Consider the following 18,987-nt stretch of genomic DNA (forward strand, 5'->3'; position numbering starts at 1 on the left):
AGGGAGACCCTGGCTTTGTTGGGCCTGAGGGGCTGGCAGGAGAGCCCGGGCCCCCAGGCCTCCCTGGGCCCCCTGGCATAGGACTTCCGGGGACCCCGGTGAGTACCCCTGGCTCCTCCTGCCTGTTTTCCCCTCAGAGACCCTTCTCCCTCTCAGCCAGAGGGGAGGTGGGGCTGGGTCCCAGGGGGCTAGGCTGGGGGAAAGGGCCAGAGTGGACCTCACTGTAATGGGAGGCCCCTGGCTGACCCACCCTGTTTCCGCCCTCAGGGGGACCCAGGTGGCCCTCCAGGCCCCAAGGGAGACAAGGTAAGCATGGACAAGAGTGGGGGCCCATGTGGGAACCCCCGGCGGGAACCCCCTGCTTGGTGAAAGGAGAGAGGAAAATGGGGCTGGGGGCAGCAGGAGGGAGGCAGCGGGCAGGTTGGGGAAGGGGCTAAGGGGCTGGGCCCCTCAGTGGGCGGTGTCCCCATGCCAGTGCTTGCTGATGTGAAGGCCTTGGCCTGGGTTCACAGGCCTAAGTCTGGTTAATGACCACAGTGGTCCAACTGGAGGGCCCAAACTCATGTGAGGGCCTTGTGCCTTGAAGAGCAGGAGGCCTGGAAATGTCTGTCTGCTGTGGTTCCTCTGGGCTCACCCAGGTCACCACCCATCCTGATGCCCTGGGGCAGGGACACACAGAGGCCTCGTGATCCCCCTTCCTGTGCAAGCAGAAGGACTCGGGTTAGACACGGAGAAGGACAGGCAACAGGAAGGGAGTGTTGACAAAACTGACCGAGAGGAGACAAGAGATTTGGCAAGATTGTCCTGCTATCCAGAGGGGACTGGAGGGTGAAGGGGTGGATGGGCTGAGGCCAGGGCCAGCACCCTTCTCCTTAACCCTTCTTCTGACCGCAGGGCAACTCCGGGGTGCCTGGAAAGGAAGGTCCTGGCGGGAAACCTGTGAGTGACCCAGTGGGAGCACGGCTGCCCACCATGCCCAGACCTCCTCTACCAAGGCCTCCAGAGGGAGGGGGGTTCTGTCCTCCGGCCCTCTCTGCCACGGCTAACGCCTGCTGCTTCTCCAACAGGGCAAACCAGGGGTGCCCGGGCTGAAGGGAGAGAAGGTGAGTCCCAGGCCTGGTTACGCCGAGGTGGGGTGGGAGGGCAAGCCTATCTCTGAAGGGACGGTAAGCATCAAGGGTGCTGAACCTGAGACCTTCCTTGGGGGACCCCCACCCCTCCTTTGTTCCAATGGCATGCCTTTGACTACTAAATAAAGGGCCTGGCTTTGGAGTTACATAGCCAGGTTCAAATCCCACCTCCGCCACATACATGAATATGACAAGTCAGTTAGCTTCTCTTTTTTGCCCAAGTTTCCACACCCATAAATGGGACACAATGATTTCTTATGGCTTGTTGTGAGGAGGTAGTTTTTGATGTCCAGGGATTGTATTCTGAGTGAATGATTCAGGTGAACAGAAAGCACCCTCTACCCCGCTAGTGTTCCTGCTGCCCACTTTGCCCTGGCTCACCCCTTGTCTTCCCCAGGGTTTCAGCCCCACCCTGTCCGCTCATGGTCTTTCCCTTCTGCTAGGGTGACCCCTGTGAAGTGTGCCCAACACTACCTGAAGGGTTCCAGAACTTTGTGGGGCTCCCTGGAAAGCCAGGACCCAAGGGAGAACCAGGTGATCCTGCACCAGCCAGGGTGAGTGCCTAGGGTGGCCTGTGGGTCTCCATCAAAAAGCCTGGGGGCATAATCATGGAGAGGAGTTGGAGAGAGGGGCTGGAAACTTCTCATGGCCATAGAGACCTCGTGAGCAGAGAGTCTAGGATCTTAGTTCCATGGGGGTGGGGACTGAACCATAGAGTTTAGGGCTGGGCTAGAAGGCTGCCCCAGGTCTCCATAGCAACCAAAGAGGGTTCTTTAAGCCAAGGCTTAAGATGCCTTTTGGGCATGCTGGGGTGGAGCCAACCCTTATAGTGAGTGAGGCTGTGCCCTCCTCCTGGGATTGGATGCTGGTTGAGGGTGGAAGAAAGGAGTGGGCAGGGGTGGTTAGGGTCCTGGCTTGGACTGCGTGCTCCACTCCCTCACAGATGCTTTTTTTCAGGAGAGTCTGGGAGCTGTTGGACAAAAAGGTGATCGGGTATGTACAGGCAGTTTCCAGTGGGGTAGGTTAGCCTGGCCTTCTTTCCTGTCTGTCTGTCACGTGGGTTGATGAGCCCCAAGTCTGGGATGCTGACCTTGAGCCCCTTGGGACTCCTGGCTGTTTGAAGGGTTTGTGGTATGTGACATTGCTGTCCTCATAGATGGCTGGGAAATTTGGGGTGCCCTACCGTACCCAGTCTCTCAGCCCATAAATCTCTTCTCCTTGCAGGGAGACCCTGGCATCCAAGGCCTCAAAGGAGAGAAGGTGAGGGACCCCGTCCTCTGGCTGCCCCCCTCTGATCACTGCCAGCCTTTCTGATCCCTTCTCTTCCTTCCCCAGGGGGAGTCCTGCTCGTCCTGCAGCTTTGCCGTAGCGGCCCAGCATCTCCAGCCTTCTGCAGGGGCCAAAGGCGATGTGGGCCCTCCTGGCCTGGGTTTGCCAGGTCTTCCGGTAAGTCACTGCTTTCCCCAGCCAGGCCAAGGCAGCCCATCTTTACCACACTGGTAGCCTCCCTGGCTCCTTAGGCCTAGTGTCTCAAGCAAGGCAGAGGCCAGGAGGGACGCCCTGAGGTAGGGGCCCCAGGCCTGTAGCCCAGTGTCTCCCTTCACCCCTGCATCTCCCCAGGACTCCCTCTTAGAACCTCTGAGTGCCAATCTGTGTAACAGCTGTAGTTGTCCAAACACTGTGGGGTTGTGGGATTTGTAGTTCTGAGTTGGCCTTTCTCTTTCTGGGTGGACACTGGGACTCATGGAATCTTGGAGGGATGGGAGTGGGGGGCATGCAGTGACTGTGACTTGATTATTTTTTCAGGGGAAAGCTGGGGCCCCAGGGCCAACAGGGCTGAAAGGAGAAAAGGTGAGATCTGGTTAGAAGTCAGGAAAACTGGGATCTTCTTGACAAGGAGGCAGGGGAGGGGGCCCCTGGGTGGGGCATAGGGACAACATAGACAAGAAACCAAACTGTAAATCCACAGAGAAATAAATTCATCAATGTTTTGCAGACTGGAGTCAAAGAATTTATTTCTGACAGCCCACATGTTCTCCAAGAGAGTTCCTTTAGTACTGTATTTTTAATTTATTGATGATCCAAAACAATTGAGTACCTTCATAAAATAATAATAACAGCCCTCCTTTACTACTTACTTTGTGCCAGGTAGCATTCCAAAGGCTTATAGATGTATTGACTTGTTTCCTCCTCCCAAAACCTCATGGGGTAGGTACTCCATTCTTCCCATTTTGTGGATGAGGAAGCAGAAGTCCGAAAAGACCAAGCAAATTGCCCGAAGTCACATGGGGGTTTGGGGGCAGACCTGGGATTTGAGCACAGAGAAACTGGCTCCAGCGCCTGCAGTCTTGCTGCTCGGCTGGGCCGCTCAATTCCAGTGCCCTGTGAATGTATGCATTTGTGGTTGCGTTGGGGACAAATGACACCACTGAACTGATAAAGCAGCTACCCCTGTGAGGGGTTCGCTGGGTGTACGAGGGTTCAAGTGTGAGAAACCCTGGAATATACGTTCAGACTCAGCTCTACCAGGCAGATCATTTGTCAGATTTCTCAAACGGAGCTTTACACCCTCCCCCTCACCTGTTTCTTCTTCCAGCCCTTCTGATCTCCATAAATGGCACATACCCAGTTCTTCAAGCCTCCTCAAACCCCAAACCCGTCTCCACCTCATCTCCTCCATCTGACAGGTCTCTCCCAATCCTCCTTCTCCCCCGGCTTGGCTCAGCTCCACGGCCGCACATCGTCTTGGTCCCACAGCCTCTGACTTGGATGGAGGTGGCAGCCCTCTAGCTCGCCTGCCTGCAGCCGCTGCAGCTCTTCAGCGTTTTCACCCAGTAGCTACTGTGGTTTTGTTAAAACAAACACACGCTCTCAAGTTACACTGTTTCCCTGCTGAAAATCCTTCTGGGACTGGACACTGTCTCAAAGGCCGGCGGTGCCTAGCAAGACCCCGGATGCCCAGCCCTGCCCGCCTTTGCAGCTTCATCTGGTTCTTCTCTCTGCATTTCCTGTGCTTTAGCTGTGCCGCCCTCCTTCCTTTCTGGAATATGTCAAGAATGTTCCCACCTCTTAGATTTTGTCCTTGTGGCTCCCACTGTCTGGAGCGTTTTTCCTCTCTTGCTCCCCCTGCTCTTTCATTGACCGGGCCTTAGTCTCCTCTTTCTGACAATAATTGTCAGCATATAATAATAAACAGTTCTCTGACCATCCTGTCTAAAACGGCCTACCCTGCCTACTTTGTCTCACCACCCTGCTTACTCCCTTCATAGCACTCCTGGCCATCCAGTTACAATTATTTAAAAATTCTCGGTGTCCCCCACAAGGGTGTAAGTGCCACAGATGTGTTTGTCTGTGCTGTTCACTGCTACTGACCAGCACCTTGCTCAGTGCACAACACGTCCAGGCATCCAGCGAATGACTGTTGGACAAACGAATTCCTGACCTTTGTGTGCTGGGCCAGGGCTGAGGGTGGGTCTGGGATTCTGCGGCCTGCACCTGAGGACAGAAACAGGCTGGCCACAGTCTTCCCTGGGGACCTTGGCGGAAATCCCTTCGCTTTCTGGGTCTCAGTTTCCTAGCCAGGAAATGGGAGTGGGGGTGGTTAGAGGTCCCCAGGGGCTACTCTTGTGGCTTGGGGTTTTGGAGTGACCTAACACTTGTGTGCCTCCCCACTTTGACCCTGTGTTCTCTGCTTTGCTCTCAGGGTAATTTCGGGGAGGTAGGGCCAGCCGGCAATCCGGTAAGTGAGCTTTGGATGCCAATAGCTCGAGGGAGCAGGACGAGGTGGGAGTGGCCCAGGCAGATGCAGGGCATCACACGTGGCTTCTTATCACACAGGGGCCGCCAGGGCCTGCGGGACCCACAGGCATCAAAGGGGAGAAGGTGAGTCTGAAGACCTTCCCCATGCAGCCAGGGCCAGCATCCCAAACACACTCCTCCTGCTTGACTTCAAACCCTCCCAGGCTGCCCACTGCCTGAGGGTAACATCGGATCCCTTACCATGATGTTCAGAACTCCTGAGGCTTGGCCCCACCTCCTTTTTTTTTTTTTTTTTAATATGATCCATTTTTAAATTCTTTATTGAATTTATTGCAACATTGTTTGATGTTTTGGTTTTTCGGCTTTGAGGCATATGGGTTCTTAGCTCCCTAGCCAGGGATCAAACCTTCAAATCCCTGCATTGGAAAGTGAAGTCTTAACCACTGGACCACAAGGGAAGTCCCCCCCACCTCCTTTTTTCACCTGGTTTTCTACTATGTCTCCTGAGAGACGCCCCCTGCCCAGTCCAGGTGCTAGGTCAGGCCCGGCTGCATTCCCAGCCCCAGATTCCAAGCCTGGGCTGAGGTCCCCCAACCCTGTGTCCTTGCTTGGCAGGGGGAGCCTTGTGAGCCATGCAGAGCCCTGACCGAGCATCAGGATGAAGACAGCCACGTGGTGGCCTTGCCGGGGCCCCGCGGAGAGAAGGGGGAGCCCGGGCCTCCAGGTTTCGGTCTGCCAGGAAAACAGGTGAGTTCTGGGGCCTGTGGAGGTGGGATACAGGCAGGGCTGCCTGGGTCTCTAGGTTCCTGGTGCAGTGGGGGGTAGGTGGGAGTGTGGAGGGGCCAGTGCTTCTGTCCCCAGAGGGAGCTGGCCTGACGGACCTCTGCCCTTCGTCCTGGGACATAGCATGGCTGAGTGTGCAGAAAGACCGCCAACCTGGGACCAGACAGACCTGGGTTCAAAACCCACCTCTGCCTTTTACGAGCCCTTTGACTTGAGCCAGTTACCTCCCTCTCTGTGTCTCTGTTTCCTACAAATAGTGTTGCTGTAAAGTCTAGGAACGATGTGTGTGAAGCATTAGTGGCACACAACAGGCATTCAAGAATGATAATTACAAAAAAAAGAATGAAAGTTACCACTGGGGCGATTATTATTTTTACTGCTTTACTCATAGCAGTGAATGCTACCACAGTGCATATCATGGGCTGTTCACAGCTTCATATGTATCAACTTGTCTAATCTCACAAGGACTCTGTGGGATAGAAGGCTGTGCTCTTTTTATCACCTCCATTTGATCGATAAAGAAACTGAGGCACTGAGAGGTGAAGTAGCTTGCCAGGGTCACCCAGGCAGGAAGCCTGACTCAAGGCTCTTTTCTTAATCTACACAAATTCACTAGAAGGAGAGCAGAGGTTTTGGTTTGTCTGTGTGTTGCCTTTTCCTTGGCTCTAACACACTGCTGGACACTTAAGGGTGTCTAGTATGAGGGAACTGACGCTGGAAATGCTTTCTCCTCAGGGCAAGGCTGGAGAGCGTGGACTGAAGGGGCAAAAGGTGAGAGAAAACTCGGTGGGCACGGGTGGGCACCACCTTCTCTCAGATGCCGTCCCCACCTCCTATTCCTGAATTGTGCTGTGCCCACTCTCCATTCCCTGCCCAGCCCCCAACCCCAGTGAAGGGCTCTGAGTGCCCGTAGGTCCCAAGAGGCCACCATGCCCTGAGCTGGGTCATCCCTGCCCTCCTGAATCTTGCTCCTTACAGGGTGATGCTGGGAATCCTGGAGACCCTGGAACACCAGGCATCACGGGGCGGCCAGGACTGTCGGGAGAGCCAGGGGTTCGGGGCCCTGTGGGGCCAAAAGGAGAAAAGGTCAGTCAGGAAGGGGGCAGGTTGCCCCACGAGCACGAAGAGATCAGGCCGAGAGCTAATGAGGGGAAGGACTTTGGGGTCAGGCCGTGACCCTCATGAGATGCTGGCGTCACCGGGTGGAGGCTCCTCGGCTCTTCTCCAAGGCAGGGGAGGAGACCCAGGAGTCTCAGGGGCCAATATTGATATCCCGGGCTGAGGAGGGGTCGGCGGAGGGGCGGAGCTCTCCGAAGGGCACAAGGACCCCAGTTTCCAATGCCTCCTCTCTTGGCGGCTGGGCCTGGCTCACGGGTTCCTGGCTGTGCCCATCTCTGACCAGGGTGATGGCTGCACCGCCTGCCCCAGCACGCAGGGGGCGCTGACAGACAGAGCGGGGCCGCCTGGGAAGCCGGGCCCGAAAGGAGATCCTGGGCCAGAAGGCGTGGGCCGGCCTGGTAAACCGGTGAGTTCTGGCTACCTGCCTTCTCGTCCTTCCCTCCCTGGGCCTTCTTTCTCTCCCCCTGCCCCCTTGCCCCTGTGGGAGCCCTGGCTCACCTGTGTCTTTACTCACCTGTGTCTTTTAGGGCCAGCCTGGTCTACCAGGAGTTCAAGGACCCCCAGGACTGAAGGGCATACAGGTATGTGTGAGTGTGGGGGGCCTGGGCTGCAGCTCTGTGGGGGTGGGGAGATACTGGGGGCAAGTGGGCCTGGAGGGAGGAAGGGAGATCCGGCCGCTGCGCAGGGGGAGGGGGACGGGGGGAGGTTCAGGAGAAGGGGCTGGGGCAGGGGTGAAGGATGAAGAGGGAATCTCAAGCTCAAGCTTGTCCTTCTGCCTATTTAGGGAGAGCCCGGCCCTCCAGGAGTGGGAGTCCAGGGGCCACAGGTGAGCCTCCAGCCTTCCCTTTGCCTGCTTGCCTCCCAACACTTTCAGTTCAGTTCAGTCGCTCAGTCATGTCCAACTCTGCGACCCCATGGACTGCAGCACGCCAGGCTTCCCTATCCATCACCAACTCCCAGAGCCTACTCAGACTCATGTCCCATTGAGTTGGTGATGCCATCCAACCATCTTATCCTCTGTTGTCCCCTTCTCCTGCCTTCAATCTTTGCCAGAATCAAGGTCTTTTCAAATGAGTCAGTTCTTTGCATCAGGTGGCCAAATTATTGAAGTTTCAGCTTCAGCATCAGTCCTTCCAATGAACACCTACTTAGCCAAGTGCTTACTCCCATCTGCCCCACCAAACCTAAGCCCCCTCCCTGCCCCCAGAGGCTCCAGGGCACAGCCCTGGCCTTCTGTTTCTTCTGTCTGGGACTTTGGTTTGGACCCCCTGACCCTCTCTGACCCTCTGAGTCTCCTTGTGGAGCCCTCTTGAGTTTGGGCTGGCAGATACCCCACCCCAGACCAGTCTGCCAGTGGCACAGGTTGGCTTGGGCAGCTGTGACCCAGGCTGCCTTTTTCTGACTTGCAGGGGGAGCCTGGAGCCCAGGGTCTGCCTGGCATTCAGGTACGTCTGCCTTGGGCCTTGGAGGAGCCTGGCAGGGGAAGGGGCCACCCGAGGATAGAGATAACTAATGTGCTTCCATCTGCAGGGGCTTCCGGGCCCTCGGGGACCACCTGGCCCTGCTGGAGAGAAGGGTGCCAAGGTGAGCCTTTGCATCCTTGGGCTCTAGACTAGTAATGCTTCAGAATGTCCTGGCCGTGGGCACAGGGGACATGGGAACCGAGGGATACTCATCAGACAGCTGCCCAAGGCCTGGTCTCACCTGCTGGATTGTCACGAGCTTCAAACTCAGGCCCTGCAACCTTGGTACCCTCTCTTCCACAGGGATCTCCAGGAGTGAAAGGAGCCGCTGGGCCTGTGGGACCTCCTGGTGCCAGTGTCTCTGGGCCTCCGGTAAGGGCCCCTTCTGTACTCCACACTGGGATGTTGCTGGGACTAAGGGCATTGCTGCCAGGAAGAGGGCACGGGGCTGACCTTGCCTGTGGGGGATGGGAGCTGAGAGGCCTCAGCTCAGCCCAGCGTGGGAGTAGGAAAACCACACTGTTTGGGGGGAGTCCCTGAAGAATGGCAGTATTGACCACCACCAGTTTTTGAGCAGTGACCACGCCGAGGCCCATGCTAAAACAGAGATTAACTTAATCTTCACAACAGCCCTGTAAGGGAGCAGCTATGATTATTCCCATTTCACAGATGAGGAAAATGAAGGCCTGAGAGTGGGGAGACAGAGCCAGGACTTGAACCCAGTTCTGTCTGACTCAAAGCCCATATGTTCAGCCCCCCAACCCCACTTCAAAACTTGGAATCATTCGGGATGATCTAAAACAGTGCTGCCCAATAGAACTCTCTGCCCCGCCTGAGATGTAGCCACCAGCCCCATGTGGCTCTTGAGCACTCAAAATATAGCTAGCATGACTGAAGAACGAAATTTTACATTTAATTTCATTTTAATTATTTTCAATTTAAGTAGCCACATGTGGCTGTTGGCTACCATGCTGGCCAGCACAGCTCTATCTAGACCAGCAACACTTTCAGTCTTATTATCCTCAAGGACCTCCCTTGATTACTGTCCCACCAATGATTCCCATATTCTGAAAGATGTGTCTATTGAACAAATTGCACAGATTAGGTAATAATAAGCACATTTCCTCATTTTTATTCATCAAAGACCTATATAATAGCTAGCTTCAGCTCCACATGAACCCACTAGAATTTTTCAAGACGATATAATTCTAGCCTGAATCAAAGAAAGGCTACCTTGCAGCCAGCCGGTGCTGTGCCAGGTCGTGGGCAAATGTATAATTTTTCTTGGGCTTTTGGTAACGTTGAAAATAGCTCAGTGAACCATATCTTTTCTATCTTTATCGATCCCTAGAGAAAGTCCAGACCCAGTTTGGGAATCACTGATGGATTCCTCAGGAGGGGGCTACGGCCTTGCCCAAGTCCCCACGGTCAGTCTGGGTCGTCATGGTCCCCGCCTGAGCCAAGGAGCACGCCCCCCGCCCCCAGTAAAGGCAGATGTGAAGGGGAAGGAGGCCCTGGTCCTCAGGGAGCTCCAAGTCCCATGTGGGAAGGTGGCCTGTCCGGCAGGAGAGCAGCTGTCAGCATGTGCCCTGGCTGGTCTCTCCAGACCAGCTTCCGTCAAGCTGAATCCCATCCGCGCGCCTCCACAGTCCCTAGCTGCGTGACCTTCAGCACGTGACAGCCTCTCGGAGCCTTTAATTCCCTTTAATAAGAGCCGAAATCCCTATCTCCTCCTTAAGTCAACTGAGAGACCTTTATGATGGAGAGACTGTGTCTCAAGCACCGAAGAGAGAGAGGATAGAGCAGGGACCTTGGGATAGAGCACAGACCGGGTGAAGCCGTCCTGTTGGCACCGAAGAGAGAGAGGATAGAGCAGGGACCTTGGGGTAGAGCACAGACCGGGTGAAGCCGTCCTGTTGGGCCTATTAGAAAGTCTCGTTAAGCCTTAGTTTCCTCCCCTGTGGGCTTCCCCTGTGGCTCAGCTGGTAAAGAATTCACCTGCAATGTCGGAGACCTGGGTTTGACCTATGGGTTGGGAGGGATTGGGGGCAGGAGGAGAAGGGGACGACAGAGGATGAGATGGCTGGATGGCATCACTGACTCGATGGACGTGAGTCTCAGTGAACTCCGGGAGTTGGTGATGGACAGGGAGGCCTGGCGTGCTGGGATTCATGGGGTCGCAAAGAGTCAGACACGACTGAGCAACTGATCTGATCTGATCTGACCTGACCCACTCCAGTATTCTGGCCTGGAGAATTCCATGGACTGTATAGTCCATGGGGTCGCAAAGAGTCGGACACGACTGAGCGAATTTCACTTCCTCCCCTGGAAGTGGAACAATACCATCCTGCAGGACTGGGAGCGGGGGATTCCATCCACTGCCCTCTGACAGGCACTTGGCCCAGTGTCTGACACCCAGAAAGCGCTCGAGAAATGCCAGTCTTCCTCCTTCCTCCTCTCCTTGTCTCGTGGGCCTCAGTCTCCTCCTCTGGACATGGGCACTGAGATGTGGGTTCCAGGGAGCCCGGCACTGCTTCCGTTTGTCCCGTCACCCTCCCCTCCGAGCAGGCCAGCTGGCTGGCTGCTGTCCAGCCCTGCCCGCTGACCCTGGGCTCTCTCCCTGCAGGGCCCTGATGGGCAGCAAGGACAGGCTGGACTTCCAGGAGCCAGAGGGATGCCGGTGAGTGCTGTGTCTCAGGGCAGCAGGAAGCCACCGCTGGCCTTGATTCTGTACCCCTATCTCCTCACCCACCTGTGTTTCTTCCCTGCAGGGTGAGAAGGGATCACAGGGAGAGAAGGTAAGTCCCAGAAACCTGTGACCAGTACCTCCGGGGAAATTAGCAGCCCCTAGAACCCTGCACCCAGGGGATCCTCTGCACTGGGTTGTGACCCTGGATTGGAGGATGGGTGCTGAGGAGTCATCCTGGTCTTCTTGCCACCCACCAGCTCCCTGGTTCCAGGTTGCAGGGGGCCCCAAACACTTCCCACCTCACCTGGTTGCCAGCCCAGGGCTGGCTCTGGAGCCCAGAGAGCTCCAGGTCTCCCTACAGCAGGCAGCTGCATTTTCAGATGAGTGCCGAGTCACAGGACAGGGGAAGGAACTGGGTTCAGAAGAACCAGTGAGAGGACAGGGATGTGAGGGACCAGGAGAGAAGAGCATGGAAGGTGGGCTGGGCCAAGGGGAATGAGGCTGAGAACCTGTGCAGTCGCAGATGGTGATGAAGCTGAAAGGCAGTAATAGGAAGGGCTCTTGTTTTCTGAGTGCTTGGCATGTGGCAGGAACTCTGTATACATTCATCCAGTCCATCCTCATGACAGTCTGTGCAGTGGGCATTATTACCCCCATTGTACAGATGAGGAGACTGAGGTTCAGAGAGGTTGAACAGATTATTCAAGGGCATAGTCATAAGAGGCAGATCCTGGATTTAAACCCTGCCCTCTCCATCTCTGGAGCCCACCCTGCCTTCCCACTGTCAGTTTCCAGAGGGTACTCCATCCTTGCCCCTCTGCCACTGACAAAGGCTCTTCTCTTTTCAGGGCGAGCCGGGGGAGTGTTCCTGCCCCTCCCGAGGGGACCTCATCTTCTCTGGCATGCCGGTAAGTGGTGCCAAGAGCCTTCCCCCCGAACCTGGGGGAGAGGCCTGGCTTTCTGCCCCGTGCCCATGATGCACGGGCCCCCGTGCCCTGGCCAGCTGCCTCCCCACGCAGCCCTGCGCTTGGTGTGGACGTTGCCTATAACCTCTCCCCTTCTTTTGCGACCCCCACTCCCACCCAGGGTGCTCCGGGACTTTGGATGGGCAGCTCCTGGCAGCCGGGCCCGCAGGTGTGTCGCTTGTCTCCTCTGCGCCTCCTCTCGTCCGCCAGCACCCCGAGGCTTGCCCATCCTCACACCGCTGCCCCCGCGATGGGGCAGAACTTTCTTCTGGGTCTGATGATTTCTTCTCTCCCTCAGGGTCCTCCGGGTGTTCCTGGACCACCAGGCCCTCCTGGAATGCCTGGGCTGCAGGTAAAGAGGGAGAGCGGAGGGAGGGCAGGGCGACAGGGCGCATGGTCTGTGCCTGATGCCAAGTGTGCCGCCCCCTGGCCCCAACACCTGTATGTGTCATTTCTCATTCCTTGTCTCCTGCTTCCCAGACTGGTACCCAGGGCCCACTGGTCCCTGAGGGCAGGCTGTGTGTACTCCTAGCTCCTTTCTGACGCATGTCCTGTTGAGTGTAGCCCAGGCATCTCACTGACACCCGTGCCAAGCTCGGGCCTTGGTCAGCTGGCGGGAACCCAGAATCTAGGTCAGCTAACACTCCTTGACACTGGTACAGAGCTCAGCATTTTGGAGCAGCATTGAACATTCATTCATGCAACAAATATTTTTGTGCATCTAGCACTTTCCATGGAGAAGGCGATGGCACCCCACTCCAGTACTCTTGCCTGAAAAATCCCATGGATGAAGGAGCCTGGTGGGCTGCAGTCCATGGGGTCGCTAGGAGTCAGACATGACTGAGCGATTTCACTTTCACTTTTCACTTTCATGCATTGGAGAAGGGAATGGCAACCCACCCCAGTGTTCTTGCCTGGGGAATCCCAGGGACAGGGGAGCCTGGTGGGCTGCCGTCTATGGGGTCGCACAGAGTTGGACACGACTGAAGTGACTTAGCAGCAGCAGCAGCACTTTCCAGGCACTACTTTAGGTGCCAGCGACACAGCAGTGGACAGAAAGAGACCTCTGCTCTCTGGGAGCTTGTGTTGTAGTAGGAGAGACAGATGATAAGCCACAGAAAGAAATAAAATATAGTATGTTAGAAAGGAATACATCCTGATGAGAAAGCTAAAACAGGGAGTGAAGATAGGAAATGGGAGGAGCCCAGGGCAGATATTTGAGAAAAGTGTTGAAAAGAAGGGAACGTTTGAATCAAGACCTAAAGGGAAAAAAGAGAAAAATAAAAAATAAAAAGACTCAAAGGAAATGAGGAGTGAGCCTGCAATAAAGAATATTCCTGACAGACAAAGCAGTAGGTACAAAGGCCCGGGGGTGGGGACATGCCTCCCATGTCTGGGGAGCAGGAAGGAGGCCACGGAGTCGGGGAGAGAAGCAGGCGGCATGGGGAGGTCCATGTGACATTGTGATTAGACTGTGTGTTCCAGAGCCAAGCAGCCTGACCTTGAATCCCAGGCCTGCTATGTGTTAGCTTTGTGATGCTGGCTATGTTACTTACCCTCTCTGTGTTTCAGTTGCTTCATCTGTTAAGGGGAAATAATTACCAAACCTACCTTATGGGGCTTTTGTGAGTATTGTTAAACAAGTTCAGTTCAGTTCAGTCGCTCAGTCGTGTCCAACTCTTTGCAACCCCATGAACCGCAGCACACCAGGCCTCCCTGTCTACCACCAACTCCCGGAGTTCACTCAAACTCATGTCCATCAAGTCGGTGATGCCTTCATCCATCTCATCCTCTGTTGTCCCCTCTCCTCCTGCCCCCAATCCCTCCCAGCATCAGAGTCTTTTCCAATGAGTCAACTCTTTGCATGAGGTGGCCAAAGTATTGGAGTTTCAGCTTTAGCATCAGTTCTCCAATGAACACCCAAGACTGATTTCCTTTAGAATGGACTGGTTGGATCTCCTTGCAGTCCAAGGGACTCTCAAGAGTCTTTTCCAACACCATAGTTCAAATGCATCAATTCTTCAGCGCTCAGCTTTCTTCAACATCCATACATGACCACTGGACAAACCACAGCCTTGACTAGACGGACCTTTGTTGGCAAAGTAATGTCTCTGCTTTTGAATATGCTATCTAGGTTGGTCATAACTTTCCTTCCAAGGAGTAAGCGTCTTTTAATTTCATGGCTGCAGTCACCATCTGCAGTGATTTTGGAGCCCAAAAAAATAAAGTCTGACACTGTTTCCACTGTTTCCCCATCTATTTCCCATGAACTGATGGGACCAGATGCCATGATCTTCGTTTTCTGAATGTTGAGCTTTAAGCCAACTTTTTCACTCTTCTCTTTCAACTTTTATCAAGAGGCTTTTTGGTTCCTCTCCACTTTCTGCCATAAGGGTGGTGTCATCTGCATATCTGAGGTACTTGATATTTCTCCCGGCAATCTTGATTCCAGCTTGTGCTTCTTCCAGCCCAATGTTTCTCATGATGTACTCTGCATATAAGTTAAATAAGCAGGGTGACAATTTACAGCCTCGATGTACTCCTTTTCCTATTTGGAACCTGTCTGTTGTTCCATGTCCAGTTCTAACTGTTGCTTCCTGACCTGTATATAGGTTTCTCAAGAGGCAGGTCAGGTGGTCTGGTATTCCCATCTCTTTCAGAATTTCCCACAGTTTATTGTGATCCACACAGTCAAAGGCTTTGGCATAGTCAATAAAGCAGAAATAGATGTTTTTCTGGAACTCTCTTGCTTTTTCCATGATCCAGTGGATGTTGGCAACTTGATCTCTGGTTCCTCTGCCTTTTCTAAAACCAGCTTGAACATCTGGAAGTTCACGGTTCACATATTGCTGAAGCCTGGCTTGGAGAATTTTGAGCATTACTTTACTAGTGTGTGAGATGAGTGCAATTGTGCAGTAGTTTGAGCATTCTTTGGCATTGCCTTTCTTTGGGATTGGAATGAAAACTGACCTTTTCCAGTCCTGTGGCCACTGCTGAGTTTTCCAAATTTGCTGGCATATTGAGTGCAGCACTTTCACAGTATCATCTTTTAGGATTTGAAATAGCTCAACTCGGATTCCATCACCTCCACTAGCTTTGTTCGTAGTGATGCTTTCTAAGGCCCACTTGATTTCACATTCCAGGATGTCTGGCTCTAGGTGAGTGATCACACCATCATGATTATCTTGGTCATGAAGATCTTTTTTGTACAGTTTTTCTGTGTATTCTTGCCACCTCTTCTTAATATCTTCTGCTTCTGTTAGGTCCATACCATTTCTGTCCTTTATCGAGCCCATCTTTGCATGAAATGTTCCCTTGGTATCTCTAATTTTCTTGAAGAGATCTCTAGTCTTTCCCATTCTGTTGTTTTCCTCTATTTCTTTGCACTGATCGCTGAGGAAGGCTTTCTTATCTCTTCTTGCTATTCTTTGGAACTCTGCATTCAGATGCTTATATCTTTCCTTTTCTCCTTTGCTTTTCGCTTCTGTTCTTTTCACAGCTATTTGTAAGGCCTCCCCAGACAGCCATTTTGCTTTTTTGCATTTCTTTTCCACAGGGATGGTCTTGATCCCTGTCTCCTGTACAATGTCACGAACCTCATTCCATAGTTCATCAGTCACTCTATCTATCAGATCTAGGCCCTTAAATCTATTTCTCATTTCCACTGTATAATCATAAGGGATTTGATTTAGGTCATACCTGAATGGTCTAGTGGTTTTCCCTACTTTCTTCAATTTAAGTATGAATTTGGCAAGAAGGAGTGCACGATCTGAGCCACAGTCAGCTCCCAGTCTTATTTTTGCTGACTGTATAGAGCTTCTCCATCTTTGGCTGCAAAGAATATAATCAATCTGATTTTGGTGTTGACCATCTGGTCATGTCCATGTGTAGAGTCTTCTCTTGTGTTGTTGGAAGAGGGTGTTTGCTATGACCAGTGTGTTCTCTTGGCAAAACTCTATTAGTCTTTGCCCTGCTTCATTCTGTACTCCAAGGCCAAATTTGCCTGTTACTCCAGGTGTTTCTTGACTTCCTACTTTTGTATTCCAGTCCCCTATAATGAAAAGGACATCTTTTTTGGGTGTTAGTTCTAAAAGGTCTTGTAGGTCTTCATAGAACCGTTCAACTTCAGCTTCTTCAGCATTACTAGTTGGGGCATAGGCTTGGATTACTGTGATATTGAATGGTTCGTCTTGGAAATGAACAGAGATCATTCTGTTGTTTTTGAGATTGCATCCAAGTACTGCATTTTGGACTCTTGTGTTGACCATGATGGCCACTTCATTTCTTCTGAGGGATTCCTGCCCACAGTAGTAGATATAATGGTCATCTGAGTTAAATTCGCCCATTCCAGTCCATTTTAGTTCGCTGATTCCTAGAATGTCAACGTTCACTCTTCCCATCTCCTGTTTGACCACTTCCAATTTGCCTTGATTCATGGACCTAACATTCGAGGTTCCTATGCAATATTGCTCTTTACAGCATCGGACCTTGCTTCTATCACCAGTCACATCCACAACTGGGTATTGTTTTTGCTTTGGCTCCATCCCTTCATTCTTTCTGGAGTTATTTCTCCACTTATCTCCAGTAGCATATTGGGCACCTACTGACCTGGGGAATTCCTCTTTGAGTATCCTATCATTTTGCCTTTTCATACTGTTCATGGGGTTCTCAAGGCAAGAATACTGAAGTGGTTTGCCATTCCCTTCTCCAGTGGACCACATTCTGTCAGACCTCTCCACCATGACCTGTCTGTCTTGGGCAGCCCCACACAGCATGGCTTAGTTTCATTGAGTTAGACAAGGCTGTGGTCTGTGTGATCAGATTGGCTAGTTTCAGTGTGTCTGCCCTCTGATGCCCTCTCTCAACACCTACCGTCTTACTTGGGTTTCCTTACCTTGAACGTGGGGTATATCTTCACGGCTGCTCCAGCAAAGTGCAGCCGCTGCTCCTTACCTTGGATGAGGGGTATCTCCTCACGGCCGTATAGAACCTTGCCCGATATATAGTAAATACACAGAAGACATTAGCCATCATTATGTCAACTACTGTTACGATTTTACATCCATTCTCTCGCATTCATCTGGGCCTACATCAACCCCAATAGGAGGGCAGTGTTATCCCCAAGTCACAGCTGAACACACTGAGGCTCTGGAAGGTGAAATATCTTGTCTGAAGTCATCGGCTAGGAATTAGCAGGGCTGGACTGGGGCTTTCCCGAGCAGGGCACTTTTGACTGACCTCCACTGCCCTGCACGGCGGCTCCCCCAGGCTTGCATGCCAGGCCACACACGCCAGAGACCCTAGGAGGCACAGACAGTGGCTTCTGTACATCTGGCTCCCAGCTCTTGAAAAAGTGAGTCTCACCTGAAAAAGCAAAGGAGAATCGCATGGAAGATTTTTACAAACTATTCCCTCTGCCCTGATGATTTATTATACACCAGCCTCCACCCTGGCCTGAGAATTGGCTCTGGGGACCCCCTTTGCTGATGGGTGCCTCTGTCAAGATTCCAGTTCTCTGTCTCTTTGAAAGCGCAGAATCAGAGCCAACTTTGGGTCCCCCACAGGCCAGCCTCACCTTTACCAAGTGTCCAGGCTTCCTGCCGCATGGCCAGGAAACAGGAATCAGTCTGCAGGGGGCTTGCGGTTTGCCAGGAGAAGCGTGAGAGTCATTTCAAAGTGACCCATTAACAAGCACACGCTGATGTCATGTGAACCTGGCCAAGACACGCTGGGGGAACGAGGCAGAAAGAATGACTGCCACCAAGTCTGGGCCCAGGCACCAGAGTCCCCGTCTGGCACCAGTGCTGGAGACCAAGCCGAGGCTGCTGCCAGCGGGCACCTGCCCCATGCTAGGCCAGGGCAGGTCCCCTTGCCTGTGGTCTCCCGCAGTCCTTCCAAGGAAGAGAGAACCCAGCAGTAACTCTCTTCAGGCACAGGAACAGACTCAGAGATACACAGCATCTGGACTCCAGTAATGACATCCATTCCTACAGACATTAAGAAATGTGCGGTTCTATAGCTAGTGAACGGTGTGTAGGTAGCTCTTCAGTCTACAGTAGAGCCAAGTGGGAGGTGTGGTGCTGGGAAGGCAGGGCAAGAAACTCACAGCCTCGGGTGTGAACGAACACACGGGCAACGAAGAAGGGAGCAGGGGTGAATGATACTTTAGGGGCATGATTAGAATGAACATGGTCAAGGTGTGTTCCCCACGTCAGGTACTATTCTAAACACTTTACCTTCTTAACTCACTGAAGGCTTGGAATGAGCAGGGCTGGGTGACGGCACGTGGGGTGCAGGAGGGGCCGGGGAAGACTGACTCTAAGTCCGTCTCAGACCTGGTAGAGCCTGGCCTGAAATCAGGTGGGCTGCCAGGGAGGGTGCCAGCTTCTATTGCTGGGCGCTGCGCCTTGAAGGGAGGCCGGCTGTCAGAGTAGACCAAGAAAACCCCGTGGTGGGGAGCAGCGGTGCATTCATGCAGCACATAGTTGACGCATGCCTCCTCCAGGGCACTGGGGATTTAAAACCGAACACACGCCCAGCTTCCGTGGAGTATTTAACATGCAAATGTGCATCATGTGTCTGTAAGGGGAACAGAGTCTGGGTGGCAAACACTGAACGTGAGCATTGCAGGTGCCAGGCTCTGCCTTGATCTCCTTTACGCCTCCCTGTAAACTATCCCTGTTTTACAGAAAAGGAAACGGAGGCAGAGATTTTTTTCCCCTCCCAAGCAGCCTGCCAAAAGTTGGGCAGGTGGTCAGTTAGGACCTGCACCTGGATGGGCCTGACTCCCGGCCTCCCCCCTGTGTGCGCATGAGCGTTCTGGGAGATGCTTTTTGAGGAATGATGCTGAAATAGTCGTTAAGAGGGCGGTTGAAGTCAATGGTCCTCAGTCTGCATCTCGCCTCTGTGCCTTGCTCGTCCTGTGACCTTGAGCAAGTTACTTGCCTCTCCGAGTTCTTCGTCTTGTTTTTAAGCTGGAGATAACACCCAACACACTGAAACAATTGTGGTGACTAAATGAGAAAATACAGTGAGAAAATATAGGAAAAGTACTTAGCACAGAAAGAAACCATAGTTAT

General features: G+C 53.1%; 1 protein-coding gene across 7 annotated transcripts in view; it reads left to right on the plus strand.

The window, feature by feature from the left end:
- The window catches only part of COL16A1 (collagen type XVI alpha 1 chain), a 56,203-nt gene that overhangs the window by 13,031 nt on the left and 24,185 nt on the right, over window positions 1-18,987 (plus strand). For 6 of the 7 annotated variants that reach the window (XM_005203054.4, XM_005203053.4, XM_005203056.4 and 3 more), the window contains 25 exons: window positions 3-98; window positions 268-306; window positions 895-939; window positions 1,068-1,103; window positions 1,574-1,684; window positions 2,088-2,123; window positions 2,355-2,390; window positions 2,466-2,576; window positions 2,937-2,981; window positions 4,834-4,869; window positions 4,968-5,012; window positions 5,505-5,636; window positions 6,408-6,443; window positions 6,651-6,758; window positions 7,075-7,197; window positions 7,319-7,372; window positions 7,576-7,617; window positions 8,201-8,236; window positions 8,322-8,375; window positions 8,558-8,626; window positions 10,881-10,934; window positions 11,026-11,052; window positions 11,792-11,851; window positions 12,030-12,077; window positions 12,207-12,260. In XM_005203054.4, the coding sequence (XP_005203111.2) occupies window positions 3-98; window positions 268-306; window positions 895-939; window positions 1,068-1,103; window positions 1,574-1,684; window positions 2,088-2,123; window positions 2,355-2,390; window positions 2,466-2,576; window positions 2,937-2,981; window positions 4,834-4,869; window positions 4,968-5,012; window positions 5,505-5,636; window positions 6,408-6,443; window positions 6,651-6,758; window positions 7,075-7,197; window positions 7,319-7,372; window positions 7,576-7,617; window positions 8,201-8,236; window positions 8,322-8,375; window positions 8,558-8,626; window positions 10,881-10,934; window positions 11,026-11,052; window positions 11,792-11,851; window positions 12,030-12,077; window positions 12,207-12,260 (1,533 nt within the window). The remainder of the gene's footprint in view (window positions 1-2; window positions 99-267; window positions 307-894; window positions 940-1,067; window positions 1,104-1,573; window positions 1,685-2,087; window positions 2,124-2,354; window positions 2,391-2,465; window positions 2,577-2,936; window positions 2,982-4,833; window positions 4,870-4,967; window positions 5,013-5,504; window positions 5,637-6,407; window positions 6,444-6,650; window positions 6,759-7,074; window positions 7,198-7,318; window positions 7,373-7,575; window positions 7,618-8,200; window positions 8,237-8,321; window positions 8,376-8,557; window positions 8,627-10,880; window positions 10,935-11,025; window positions 11,053-11,791; window positions 11,852-12,029; window positions 12,078-12,206; window positions 12,261-18,987) is intronic. The other variant, XM_005203057.4, reaches the window with a different exon arrangement.

Source organism: Bos taurus, chromosome 2 (assembly GCF_002263795.3).
Source record: "Bos taurus isolate L1 Dominette 01449 registration number 42190680 breed Hereford chromosome 2, ARS-UCD2.0, whole genome shotgun sequence".
NCBI classification, from domain to species: Eukaryota; Metazoa; Chordata; class Mammalia; order Artiodactyla; family Bovidae; genus Bos; species Bos taurus.